This window comes from Anguilla anguilla, chromosome 11 (genome assembly GCF_013347855.1).
Source record: "Anguilla anguilla isolate fAngAng1 chromosome 11, fAngAng1.pri, whole genome shotgun sequence".
NCBI classification, from domain to species: domain Eukaryota; kingdom Metazoa; phylum Chordata; class Actinopteri; order Anguilliformes; family Anguillidae; genus Anguilla; species Anguilla anguilla.
Genome location: NC_049211.1, coordinates 22,022,277 through 22,035,084, shown reverse-complemented (window position 1 = coordinate 22,035,084; position 12,808 = coordinate 22,022,277). Strand labels below are relative to the sequence as shown.

Here is a 12,808-nt window from a genome sequence, read left to right as displayed (position 1 = left end):
AAGGAAAGGTGACTGCATTAATGCATAAAGGAATTAAGTGAAAAACAAAGATTTTAAAAAGCACATTCCTTCTTAAGTTGAATCAGTAAATTTGGTTTAAAAAATCAACTACTGTATAGTATATACTGTAAGAAGCAATGTACAAGAAAGAGGTCAGTTGAGAACTCAGAGCCATATCACCAGATAATAATAATTGTTAATATGAAGAATTTAAGTCAATAGCATATTCAGGACCAGAGCTTCTGGAGCAACAACCACCTGTGAACGTAGTGAATATGGCTGAATTTCCAATTGACGGGTTGGAGAGTTTTACTGTATGTACCAGACCCTGTTACAAACCTGCTCCAATAATTATACCGTGGATGGCAAGATTATGGCAAACAGATACAGAGTTCTACATTTCTAATACAAGCTTCTCGGCAATTAAAGAAAGTAGATTAAAAATAACAGCAGTCTGGGTTCGGATTGGTGACAGTGTAGTGATAGATGGGTTTTCAGAACTTCACACTAGGCATCAGGCACCAAAAGTCAACCAGTTTTGGACATATCTTTAAATAATATTGACTGCTTTGCACATGGCACATTAACGTAATGAGGTTTTCTAACCAGTTAGGGATTTTAATGAACCAATTAAGCAGTCAGATTGTTTAAATGGGGGTATCCTGTGGACACCAGGGCCATGAACTGGCAGTTTGGGGCCGGGAGTAAATGTGACAGTTTTCTGCACATGAGGATCAAAACCTTCAAGAAGGTTTGAGGGACTCTTAATGACGTTGTCAAAATCTGCATACGGTCCTAAAACATTGTGTATCAAGTGTGCCAACTGAGTTTCCTGAAGCAGACCTTCTTTTTCGAGAGCATTTTCCATTTTCTCATACAGACACTTTTTCTTCCCATGCAGAAAAAAGTATGAGGGGTCTGGCCTGTGGCTAAATGTCTCCTGCTTTCAGGATGTGAAGCAATAAACCTCCCCTAGGCTAACAGTGCTTGTGGGGTTAGCGCTTTAATTGAGGCTTGCGTAACGCAGGACACGCAGGCGGCTGCAAAGCTCAGGGTGAGAAATAAAGGGGTGGGACTGGGGGACCGATGGATCTCCGGGGACCAGCGCAGCACCCCAACCTCGGTAGGGCCTGCGAGGAGCGGCCAGCGCTCAGGACGGTACCTTCTCCCCGTAGCCCCGGTCTTTGGTCATCATCTCGCGCAGCGTCTGCAGCACCTTGATGCACAGCCGCTCCTCGTTCTCCTCCAGGAGCTGCTTGGTGTGCTTGATTAACCTGAGTACACGAGACAGAGGCGCGGGGGGAGGGGAGGAAGGGGGCGGGGTCAGACATGGACAGGACACACCCAGAGGCATTTTCTGTAAGAGGGGGAGGGGGGGGGGGGGTTGTTGGAGGGAGGAGGGATGGGTGGCGGTAAAGAGCAAAGGTCAGGATGAATGGCTGAAAATCTAAAGGGAACTTGTTCACCAATGGATACATAATGATATGGCAAAGTTTCTCCATCATTGTCTGACAGAGATGGTTATGCAACTACAAAAATCAAAACACCTCCCATGAATTTAACGAGATGCCTTCAGAAATAAAGTCCTTGCGATTTTAACTAGCACCTCAGGGAGCTGGTATACTTGTTAGTATTTTTGTTCCATATATATGCCCAGCTGGCCCCAAATGACTCCCCTCTCTTTTACACAACTGTTCAATCCCTTCCCCATTAGTACAGAAACTGTGGAGATCAACACAACATGTAAACAATGAGCTTTGGCCAAAAACTGCCCTATTGTTTTGAAAGGGGATCAAAACAAAAGCTTCTGATATGTGAAATCAGAAAAACACTTAGATTTTTTCCTTATTTATTTTCTTTCCCCCTATTCAAGGCTCTTGATCAGTCCTGCATTCACATGATCCGCCACGCTGCAAATCCGCCGTGCACTTGAAACAAGCTAATCTCTTACTAAAGCCGCCGTCTATTCAAAGGCCGTTTCAGACTCTAATCCCCGTCAACAAAGGCGCTGAGGTGTGCCTAAGTAGGGAACATGGTGTAATGAGTGCCACGGAGCATGGTGAGGTCACGAGGAAGCACAGGGAATTATGGGGCCTGGAGAGAATCGTGCACATGGCTCAAGGGGACGCTGCCATCGATTAAAAAACCAGAATCTGTCGCAATCATATACTTAAGTCTTTATGCTGTTTCTCACTTCCCCTTCCACCACCTAAGCTTTCACTGGCACCATCATAACTGTCTGATCCAAAAACCTTCCCCATAGAGCATGCGTTTGCTTTGATTGGCAAGAGACTGCAATGTACAGCAGAATGAATGATAAGTGTAAGTGAATCTAAACACAAGGGTAAGTAAAGAGATAAATATAAAACAACCCACTATTGGCAGAGTGGGTTACAGGATGCGACTACTCATTGGCTCTCTCTTCTGCCAGTGTCTGGCTTTCATCAAGGCATCTATTGTGCACTCTAGCCAGGTATGAAAGCTGGGGTAATCTTTAATCCTTTAATTCCCACACACTTGTGTTTCCCATATTGATGATCCTGCAAAAAGAAGGCATTGCAGTCAGTGTTCCTAAATGAACTATGAGAATAATGGGGAAGACTGTAGGTGCTCCTAAATGAACTCTGGGAATTAGGAGAAAGACATCAGGAGCTGCTTAACGAACCCTGGGTCCTAGGGATAAGAGGCAGAGAAAGGTGGAAAAGCAAGTCTGTAGGAGGTGCAACGAGGCTAGGAGACTGAGATGGACAGACTAGGCAGCGAATCACAGACAGGGCAGGACAGCCTGATTCCACTGCTTGTGCCTGCAGTCCTCTTCTCATCAGAAAACAAGGGTCTTTTTGTGTTCTATTCTTGTTCCAGTCAACATATCTACAGAAAAAAATGTTCTTCCAAAGCCTTTGAGTATGAGACACATTAAAATGATTAAAACATTATGAAGTTGTAACGACTTGTGTTCACAGGGGCCTGGACGAAGGCATTGGACTTCATTAGAAGGACTAGGGGCAGTCTGGGATACTGGAGGCAGTGACTGCAGGAGTCTTACTTGCAGATGAAGCCGCCACTCTCACACTTCCTGCGGGAATCGGTGTTCTCCGGGAAGAGGAGCTCAGGGTGGTGCAGCACGTCCACCAGGACCGAGAGCTCGGCTTGCACCAGAGGGCGGAGCCGCTCCTCCAGGGAGGACACTATATCCTGCAAGAGAGGGGAGGGTCAGTCACACAGTGTGTATATGTCCTTTACACATGTTCTCCCTACACTTAAACCAGCAGTTCCCAAACCCCCCAAGCCCACTGCCCACTATGAACAAATACATGTTCCTAAAATGTTCCCTCAAATATGTTGAAACATGAAATGCACAAGTATTTAATGTACATCAACAACTTCAACACACAACCATGTGCACACTGTAACTAGGATTAAGCATGTAACAAGTACCGTGTTTTATTTGACTGATATGCATGTCAGTCCAAAGTACACTGTATAAATTATTGTACACATATTTGCATGTGCTCTTTCAACCCTCTCATGACCTACAAATGGGTGCCAGGCCACAGTTTGCAGATCACTTACTTAAATCACTCTCACAGTTCAGAAACACACAAGGACACAAATACAAATACAGGTACATCTCAAAAGATAAGCCCTACACACCAATTAATCAGAACTAAATAACCTCACAGACTGTTGGGGAGGTGGTTACACACACAGAATTGTAGTGAGCATGCCTTAAGACTGACTGTGCAGACTAGTGGAATGGCTCATAATTGGACATGGAGAAAAATAAAGGTGATTTTTTTTCCCTTTCTCTGGTCCAATCCTAGGGTGATGACACCAATTTTACAGGAAAACAGGAGGTGAAGCGAGTCCACACCTTTCCTTCACAGCTCTCTGCTCCATCTGCCACCCTTCTCTCTCCTCCTTCTCCCTCTCTCTCTCTTTCCCTCTTTTTCTCTCCGTCTCCCTCTCTTTCTATCTGCTGTCTTTCACAGCTCAGGGCTTACCCCAGGCCTTATATACCGTTTTAAATGTTCTGAACCTCAGCCTTCTTAAACCTGCAGGCCCCACCCTCACCTGCAGCCTCTCGATGATGTTCCTGTAGTCGCGCGAGGCGGTCAGCACAGAGTCTCTCCGCGCCGCGTTACGAGCCGACAGACGCCAGCTCATGGCCGTCTTCTGCACAATGTTGTTGGATTTGACGAAGAGGCTGTTCACCTGGCTGTCCAGGTCCACAGGTATGGCGATAGTCCGGCTTTTAGCTGGGAGAGACAAATTAGCTTTGGCTTGAAGTGCAAGTGCACACTATATCAAAGAGTGCATTTGCAATTGTCAACGTTTTCTGTGCTTGCTTGTCCCTTACAAATAAATCAATAAATAAACAAAAATAAACCAGTTCGAACTGACAAGTTATCACTTTCAACCACAGAAGTGGAATACTTGATTGAGAGTTGGACGATCAGGTAATGAGTTTTGAATTGTGGTTTTAACTAAATTTGTGCTACAGCATTTGCATTTGCTTAAGCAAGAGCCTTCAGACTCGATTCCTCCTGTAAGACGGCGGCTTTAGTAAGAGATTAGCTTGTTTCTAGTTCTACAGACACTCACTAATATTCAAGCTATCAGCATACAATAGGTCAAGGAAAAGATAAAAACAAATTAGAAGAGTAAAGAATGACATACACCAAATCAATATTAAAAGTGGGTGCTGATGTTGGATGGTCCATGACTGGGAAGGGGCCAATGTGAGAGCTTACCCACGTCAGAGAGAACCTTTATGCAGCTCTCTACACAGCCCTTCTGCACAGGAGTCAGCCAACTACAGTGATACACCCTGAATACGCCCTGCAGGAGCTGAACAAACACTGGCTGCCGAGTCTGTGGGAGGTGAAATGAGCAGGAGAGATCAGATAGAAGGAGGGGATAGAGGAGGAGATGGGAACAGGAAGAGGGAGGTTGGAAGAGGTACAAAGATGAAAGGAATGGAGGGGGAAAGAGGAGACTCAGAAATCACAGCACACACTTCAGTTGGAGCAACTGATGCTCAACACCCTCAAAATATGTAGGGACTGCAAACACGAGTGCAAGTACCCCCAGACCATTTACAAAGTATACTCAAGCGGACACACATATACGCACACACAAACACACACATACACACACACTTGCACGCGTGCACTTGCACACACACACTTGCATGCGTGCACTTGCACACACACACACACACACACACACTTTCTACGTGCACACACACGCACACTTTATAGCCATCATACCTATCTTGTTGTATGACACCACTTAGGTGCCAGAAAAGAAGAAAGATGCAAACCTTAACTGTACATCACTCCCACTGTTTTAAAGCACGTAAACCACTAACTTCCTATAAAATCTCTCACCAATTCTTGGTGTTGGATATATTTGTCAGCTCCCTCTGCCTCTCCAACACGTCATTTAGCACCACCACCCATTAGATGACTCCGAATGGAACCAGTGTGCGAAAGTTATCACTCATAATCTGTGTAACACCATGAAATATACCATTGCACAACCTGTCATAACACCCACCATTAAACAGGAACTCACATTTTTGTGTCAGACAGGAACTGCAAGTGCGCCTGGAACCACCACAGAAGAGGGGAGGGTGTGGAGGCATCACCAACTCTCACCACAGACAACACCAAACATGTGGGCAACCCGAGGGGTCTTACATAGACCAAAAAAAACCCAAAGACAACAGAAACGATAAATGCCAGTGACACTACCAGTGAAAGCCTCATTACTATATTTGGAGGAAAAGGTCTTAAAAAAGCAGTTTCATATACCTCTATTATTCTGCCCAAAATGGATGCCTGTAGCAAGAGAAAGGGGCAAATCGTGATCAATGGGCATGTGATTCACCTTCCTACCAGTCTCAGATGACCAATCTTAACAGGACAACCAGGAGGACCACTGCTTCTCCCTTCCTCTGACAACAACTCATTGTCTATTGCACTCCCTTCTCTTACACTTGTTTCTACAGTACATGGACACACACTGCCATTGCCTTGCATGCTCTATTTGTGGGCAGTTTGAATCTATGGGACCCACAGCTCAGATATGCTCTAAATATGCTCTTCAAGATATGCTCTTGAAGCAAAGTAGAACAAAAGCTAAAATGTAAGAAAAATAATTAATATTTATATTTCACAAACTGATACATCAGCACCAGTGAGAGGAATCCTTGTCTGCCTGTTGTGTAGACTTGTTCAAATTTTAAGAGATCACTTTCAGCTCTGGGGCTGAAACCAAACAATATGCAGGTTGTTCAAGGAGTAACCAGGGCATGCCTGGCCACACTGGTCACTGCTGAATGACTTCTATTACAGCCGGTTTACATCCCACATTGCCGATATCATATCAACGAAACAAGAACAAAAACAAAACTTCTTCTTTTTAAGCTTTTTTTTTTCTTTGCTCTTTGCTTGGTCTTTCCAGGCTTTTAGAAGGACATGTGATCCAGTGGTGGGCGGTGGTGGATTGGGGTGTGGATGTGATGTGAGAGGGTGTTTAAAAGAAGAGGAAAACATTCCACAGTCCAGGTGCCCTGCAAAAGGGTAATAAATGACAGGCTCAGACTGGTCTTCACCGCTCAGTCTGGAGAAATGTGACTCACTCCTCCTAGACAAGGGTCTTGAGAAACGGCTCTTCCTGATCTCAGAGGTGATGAGGTGAAGACCCCATCTGACGTCTGCAGTGCACCATTTTATAACCCATTTAACTACCGAATTCTTTCAGTCAGTCACTCAATCTCAGTGGCATCCAAAAAGAAAGAAAGCCCTCTGAAATACTACAGTATAGTATGAGTTTACTGAGTGAAACATCACGTATGACTGTATATGTGCAATGGCCCAAGTCTCTACGAACCTCTACTTTAAGAGAACCTTATTGAAAATGGCATGAGGTACACAGAATCCCTAATTTTCTCCTATAAGACACACTTTCTCCAGCTTGCAGCCCATCAGTCAATACTGATAAATAAACAATGACCCGCAGATGCCAGCTCTTTCCAGCCGAGTAACTAATGCTTTCCAGAAAGACAACACAAAATTACATTCCCAAAAACAACAGCCATTTAATACATGGGTGTATGTACTCATGTTTTGTGCCAGACATAGAAAGACATTAGACAAAGAAAGTGTGTCACAGACATATGTACATACCTGTACACAATGTGTTAACAACATGGTGCAGGCTTGAGATACTGTATGTAGCTACAATTATGGAAACTTTAATAAGCTTAAGTTAAATTAATTTCACACATCTATAAATCATCCAAAACACTGCTGTGCCCATTATACACTGACTGACTAAAACAAAGTAACTACATGTATTTTACCACTGGGTGCAAAAACACATTGAACAAGGGGTCCAAAGGCACAGCCCCAGAACACTTCCCATTCTTACTAAGCATTTTGGCTGATAGGACCTTTGTGCTGTTGCCATTCAATGCCATTTCTCTGCAGTGAAGACCAGAAAAGGTCAGTACAGGAGGTCACAGCCAGAGGGGAGGTCACGCCACAGCATTGTCAGGGTTACCTGTAAGCTGGTGCTCTGGTCAGAGAAAGGAGAGCTGAAGAAGGTGGTGACAATGCTCATTATAGTCTCCGTCACGTAGCGCTCGAGGACGGTGTCCGCATGCTTCCTGTCACTGGTGTTGTTGCAGACCTGCAGAGGTCAAAGGTCAGCAGATGAGGAAGTCGTGGGTTATCATTGATACTGAGAGGGACGCACATTCATCAAGTCTCATGTCAATGTGAGGTCATCTCCAGAGCACATGTGACTTACAGTAGTGACACATAAGGCATATACAGAGAATGCTTCTGAACTTCCACGTAGCCGTGCACAATATGTAGGCCTATTCAAAAAAACTTGTATTGTATGGTAACACACTGGATCATACCATGCTAAACATTATGTTAGAAGATGACTGTCACTTGTACTGTTGACTCGAGTAAAATGTGAGCAAAATCTTCCCCCAGTGCTCAACTTACCCTACAGATATCAACCAGGAAGTTTTCAAAAAGCTTCCACATGTGGTTACTTGTATAGATCTCCTTCATCTCCACCTCAGTGTCCACATAACAGTGATTCAGGAAGTTGATGTATGAGATTTTCACCTGTTGGATCAGAGCACCTCTGATTACATTTCAAATGAACACACCATTCTGGGAACACAAAGCAAAATTAGCATACAAATATAATGCACTTTGGAGTGATTTTATGAGGACCTTTTCAGTGAGCATCTTGATTTATTGGCTTAATAATGTACCCAACTCATGGGTACATTGTGTCCTACAACCCTTATGTCCTACAACCCACTGTAATGACTGCATTGGCTTGAATATGAGGAAGAATCTTTGCTCTGACATTTTTCACAATTGCTAAAATCATTTAAAAGCATATCTGTAGTCTGTGAATCATCAAAGCTGCCACTGAATGCCGGAGCCATTTCCGCTTGGAAGACAGCACCTCTCACCTCGGGAATGCAGTCCTCGTGGGTAACCACCCGCACAATGTCGTCCAGGGGCAGCAAGGAGTTGCACTTGATCTCGGTGTAGACGTTCTTGCCCTCGGTGCAGACGGCCAGCAGCTCCACCAGGTGGATGTGGTACATGAGCGGGCTGTTCTCGTCCATGCGGTCGCGCTCCGACCGCATCATCTGCACCAGCGTCTGGAAGGAGGCGCGGTCGTTGTAGAAGACCAGCACGTCCTCGCCTGCGTTTACCAGCTAAAAGGGGGTGATTAAAAAAAATGAATTGATAAAAAAGGTTGATTAGGAGATAGTGGAAGTATTAGTGATTGGTGAATGGAAGCAGTGAAAGGCACAGCATTAAAGATTAAACTGGAACAGCAAGGTACCTCTGTTCGTCCATATATGCGGGCTTTAATAGCACAGTTTTAAAACTTTACATTTAAATTTTAGGTATTTAGCAGGCACTCAGAGATACTTCCTTGACATACAATTCATCAATTCCAAGTGGACATTTCCTGAATCAGTTCAGTAGGTTAAGTACCTTGCTCAAGGGTACAGTAGTAGAGTCCCACCTGGGAATTTAAAGCAGAAACCTCAAGCCCAGTAACGAACCCAGTTGCCTAAACTGTCAAAACACTATCATGCTTTAAAACTGCAATTGGGTTTGAACTGCTGCTGTGCTTATTCATAGTGAATTATGTAGAACATAACTCAGCAAAGAATGTCAGCAGTTCCACTGACACCGACTGCTAGCTATGCAAAGACAGCATGAGCCCTACCATCCTGGATGAACCCTTCAGTTTGAAAGGAAGGGTGGAATCATCCATCCAAGACAGCAGAGCAGTGCGCACGGTGGCTCACCTCCGCCATCACAATGTCCTGGCACTTCTTGATGAACTTCCCCTCAGCCTTGACAATGGTCTGGAGGAACTTCAGGTACTGGACATTGCGGCCGTGCGTCTCGATGCAGTGCACGAAGTGCTGCACCACGCGCTCGTTGATCTCACTGCAGAGCTGGAAGTTGTTCATGAAGATATGCTGCATGGTGATGGCTTCCAGAATCTGTGACAAAGCAGAGGGGGGACAGACTTTACAGACCGTAGCTTAAAAAAAACTCCAGCAACATCTGCTTCCACACTGACCCAACTATAAATATCTTCCCTAATCAGAAATGAGACATCTGGCCAGTTTTGGAAATGGCATAATTTCTGACAACCTTGTATGTCAGGCATTTAATACACAAAATGACTCAATTCCAGTGAGAAGGTTAACGGTTTGTAATAAGTGAAGGATAATGTGTTCTCTGTAATGGATTGTGGAAACGTCAGCTAGGTCTGGGCTGTCCTGCTCACCCCAGGGTTGAGGAAGAGGCTGATATGCTTGTGCAGAAGTGCCTGGTTCTGCTGGTTTCCAGCACAGAAGTTCTGGAGAAACTGGTGGGCCAGTTTCATGATCTCCTGCATGCGAACATCCTCTCCCTGAACACACACACACACACGTATATGCAAATAAATAACATACAGCTATGCTGCTGTGGAAATCACATTTGACATTTGAGTTTTTCAGGTCCAGGCTGAACTTTGACCTTTTCGTAGGGGATCTGCAGCAGTTCCAGCACCACGGCATGCGCTCCCATGTTCCTCAGCAGTCTCTGATGCTGCTTCTTGCTCTTGCGACCCGATGAGCCCTCTTGGACACAGAGCTTACTGAGGCGTAGCAGAATCTGAGTGGGCACAAGGAGTGAGGAACCCAATCACAAGAGCTGTGGTTTTTTTGTTCCAATTCATGCAATGTTACTTGAGTGTTCGCAGCAATAGAGAAAATCTGTGAACTGTGGAACACATCAAACAAATAAATCACTAACGTTCAGGTTCCATAGACTTTTTCAGAATTCACCATACAGGGAAAGACAGCAACAACCATTACATGAGAGAATATCGGTGTTCTGGAATATCAACCTCCCAATATCCCAAAACACAGTGGCCATGATTTCAAAGTAATCATATAGAAGACAAAGAAGAGTACTATACCTCCTTCAATGCTCTGTAATTGGAGCTGCTGGTGCTTTCTGGTTTTTTCTGTTTGTCTGAACCCCTTGAGTTTGAATCTCCCTATAAAAAAGGTTACAAAAATCTTGTAGATGGAAACCAGAGGACACAATTCTACCATAATAATAGCACCATTATCTGAAAATTTACAAACATTGAAAGTCAATGAACCCAATTCAGTTCAGGATTCAGGAGACATTAGTGTCGTTCTCAGCACTCTGTCTTGTGTAATTCACAGGCACGCCACCTTCTTTGTGTGTTCTGACTCTGCTGTCGGACCATCTCCCGTGTCCATCCCCTCGTCTGGACCCTGCCGCTTGTACACCCACAGCTCAGACTTCTCCACAATGGAGCGCAGCCATTCCAGATCATCCTTGATCTGATTGTAGTTTTCCACATCCTGGCTTGTCACCAAGAGTTGGACCTTGAGCAGGAAGGCAAATCATTTTCAAGAGGGACAATTCTTGAGGAGCCATGATTAACAAATCATAAGTCTTTGGGTGTTCCGACAGCAGTCAAGGGAAATTCCACAGAAACTTAAATCCTTTCAGAGGGGGACTTCAACACCAGGTTTTGTGTGATAGTGACAAACTCAGGTTTAGAGCTGTTGCTGAACACACATTACCTGCTTGAAGGCCTGTAGCACCTCCTGTCTCTGGCTGAAGTGCCTGAAGAGTAAGTGGAGAGCACCAGACACCAGGGGAGGGTAGTCGTGCATCGTCAGGTGGAGCAGGACCCTCAAGAACGTCCTCCCACCTTGGTCATCCAAGTCCAGGGGTGTGTTCTCCTCACTGTGTGTAATGGAAACTGAGTTGATGGTGAACCGTCTAAGACACGTGGTTAAATTGAGAAATCTTGAGCTAACTAACCCATAGCCAAAGCGCTGCAAGCAAACAGCTAAACTGCCACATGATCATAAATAAACTACATACTTTCCATACATCGTTCTTCATTCTTTGAATATATTGGATTTCGCCCTAAATTCTTTGTACATTTAATTTAAACTGTTAAAAGGCAAGGAGTTCTGCAAGCAGGGCATATTAGGGAATCAATCAATCAAACTTTATTTATTTAGTACCTTTCACACAAGTAAATGGAGTTCAAAGTGCTTTCCATACAAATGCAAATGTGACTGACAAGAAACAATGTAAAACAAGAATAAAAAAGTAAAACAATGGAGACAAGTGAATTCAAAATATAATTGAAGATAAAAATTCCAAAATTAATTAAAAATTAAATAAAATTAAATAAATACACAGTCCATTTCCAAAACTCCCTCACATCAAAAGCCTTTACCTCCCACCGAAAATCCCCTCGGCCTGCTCCTCTATGTGTTCAAAATCCAGCGCTCCTGAGAACACAAATAAAACAGCACCCTTAAAAATGATGGAGAGTGGTTATCATGGCCTGTACACATCAGTGGTGGGAGCGTGAGGGCGGAGCTAACCATGTGCTCCCAATAACTAACTTTTATGGCCCAATCAAAAGACTGCTCTCCTCCGTATAAACATCACAGCTCCACTCCTTTTAGGGGCTCAAACTTGAATCTCATTTCTCACTTCGAGTTCAACTTTGTCTCCTAACACCAATAAATATTCTCAAATATAATCATATAATTTAATGAATTTAAAAGATTTACTATTCTATCATTTCAGAAGGGAGACATGCTCACAGTAGACGTGAATCTGACCCACAGTTAAGTTAAGCATGTGCAACTATGCATCCACATTCGCCCATCTTTTTGGTCATACATCAATATTAGATGTGCTCATTACAATGAAATAGGGGTTCCACAGGGGGGGTTCCACAGGGGTTCCTCACTCACCAGGCATGTTGTTGGGAGCCTCCTGGCTGCCCCCCACCGACAGGTCAGACTGGGAGTTACTCTCGTCAAACTCTCGCTTGAAGATGCAGAGCAGGCAGGAGATCCTGTAGTCCAACCTCACGTTCAGGATGAACTGCAGCGAAGAAGTAACTGCTCGTATCCGGAGAGTGCAAACTCATGCCAGGCCACAAACAACTGGCATGAGGGATTTATGGGGACATTGTTGGGCTAAGATCTACAGCTACAGCTAGGACTAACAAATCTGAGACAGCTACATTAGAGGCCGGAGCAGGGATGGCCTGTACACATCAGTGGTGGGAGCGTGAGGGCGGAGCTAACCATGTGCTCCCAATAACTGACTTTTATGGCCCAATCAAAAGACTGCAAACAGACAAGTCCACGGATATATTGCCAGGGCTTAATTTG

General features: G+C 44.4%; 1 protein-coding gene across 6 annotated transcripts in view; it reads right to left on the bottom strand.

The window, feature by feature from the left end:
* LOC118207405 (inositol 1,4,5-trisphosphate receptor type 1) overlaps nt 1–12,808 on the bottom strand; it is a 110,894-nt gene that overhangs the window by 58,016 nt on the left and 40,070 nt on the right. For 3 of the 6 annotated variants that reach the window (XM_035380925.1, XM_035380928.1, XM_035380930.1), the window contains exons 24-39: nt 12,383–12,515; nt 11,854–11,908; nt 11,183–11,348; nt 10,805–10,981; nt 10,540–10,620; nt 10,095–10,232; nt 9,862–9,987; nt 9,371–9,571; nt 8,513–8,764; nt 8,028–8,153; nt 7,573–7,701; nt 5,820–5,846; nt 4,755–4,875; nt 4,075–4,259; nt 3,047–3,195; nt 1,163–1,274 (exon numbers count right to left, since the gene is read on the bottom strand). In XM_035380925.1, coding sequence (XP_035236816.1) covers nt 1,163–1,274; nt 3,047–3,195; nt 4,075–4,259; nt 4,755–4,875; nt 5,820–5,846; nt 7,573–7,701; nt 8,028–8,153; nt 8,513–8,764; nt 9,371–9,571; nt 9,862–9,987; nt 10,095–10,232; nt 10,540–10,620; nt 10,805–10,981; nt 11,183–11,348; nt 11,854–11,908; nt 12,383–12,515 — 2,178 coding nt within the window. The remainder of the gene's footprint in view (nt 1–1,162; nt 1,275–3,046; nt 3,196–4,074; nt 4,260–4,754; nt 4,876–5,819; nt 5,847–7,572; nt 7,702–8,027; nt 8,154–8,512; nt 8,765–9,370; nt 9,572–9,861; nt 9,988–10,094; nt 10,233–10,539; nt 10,621–10,804; nt 10,982–11,182; nt 11,349–11,853; nt 11,909–12,382; nt 12,516–12,808) is intronic. The other 3 variants (XM_035380926.1, XM_035380927.1, XM_035380931.1) reach the window with 1 other exon arrangement.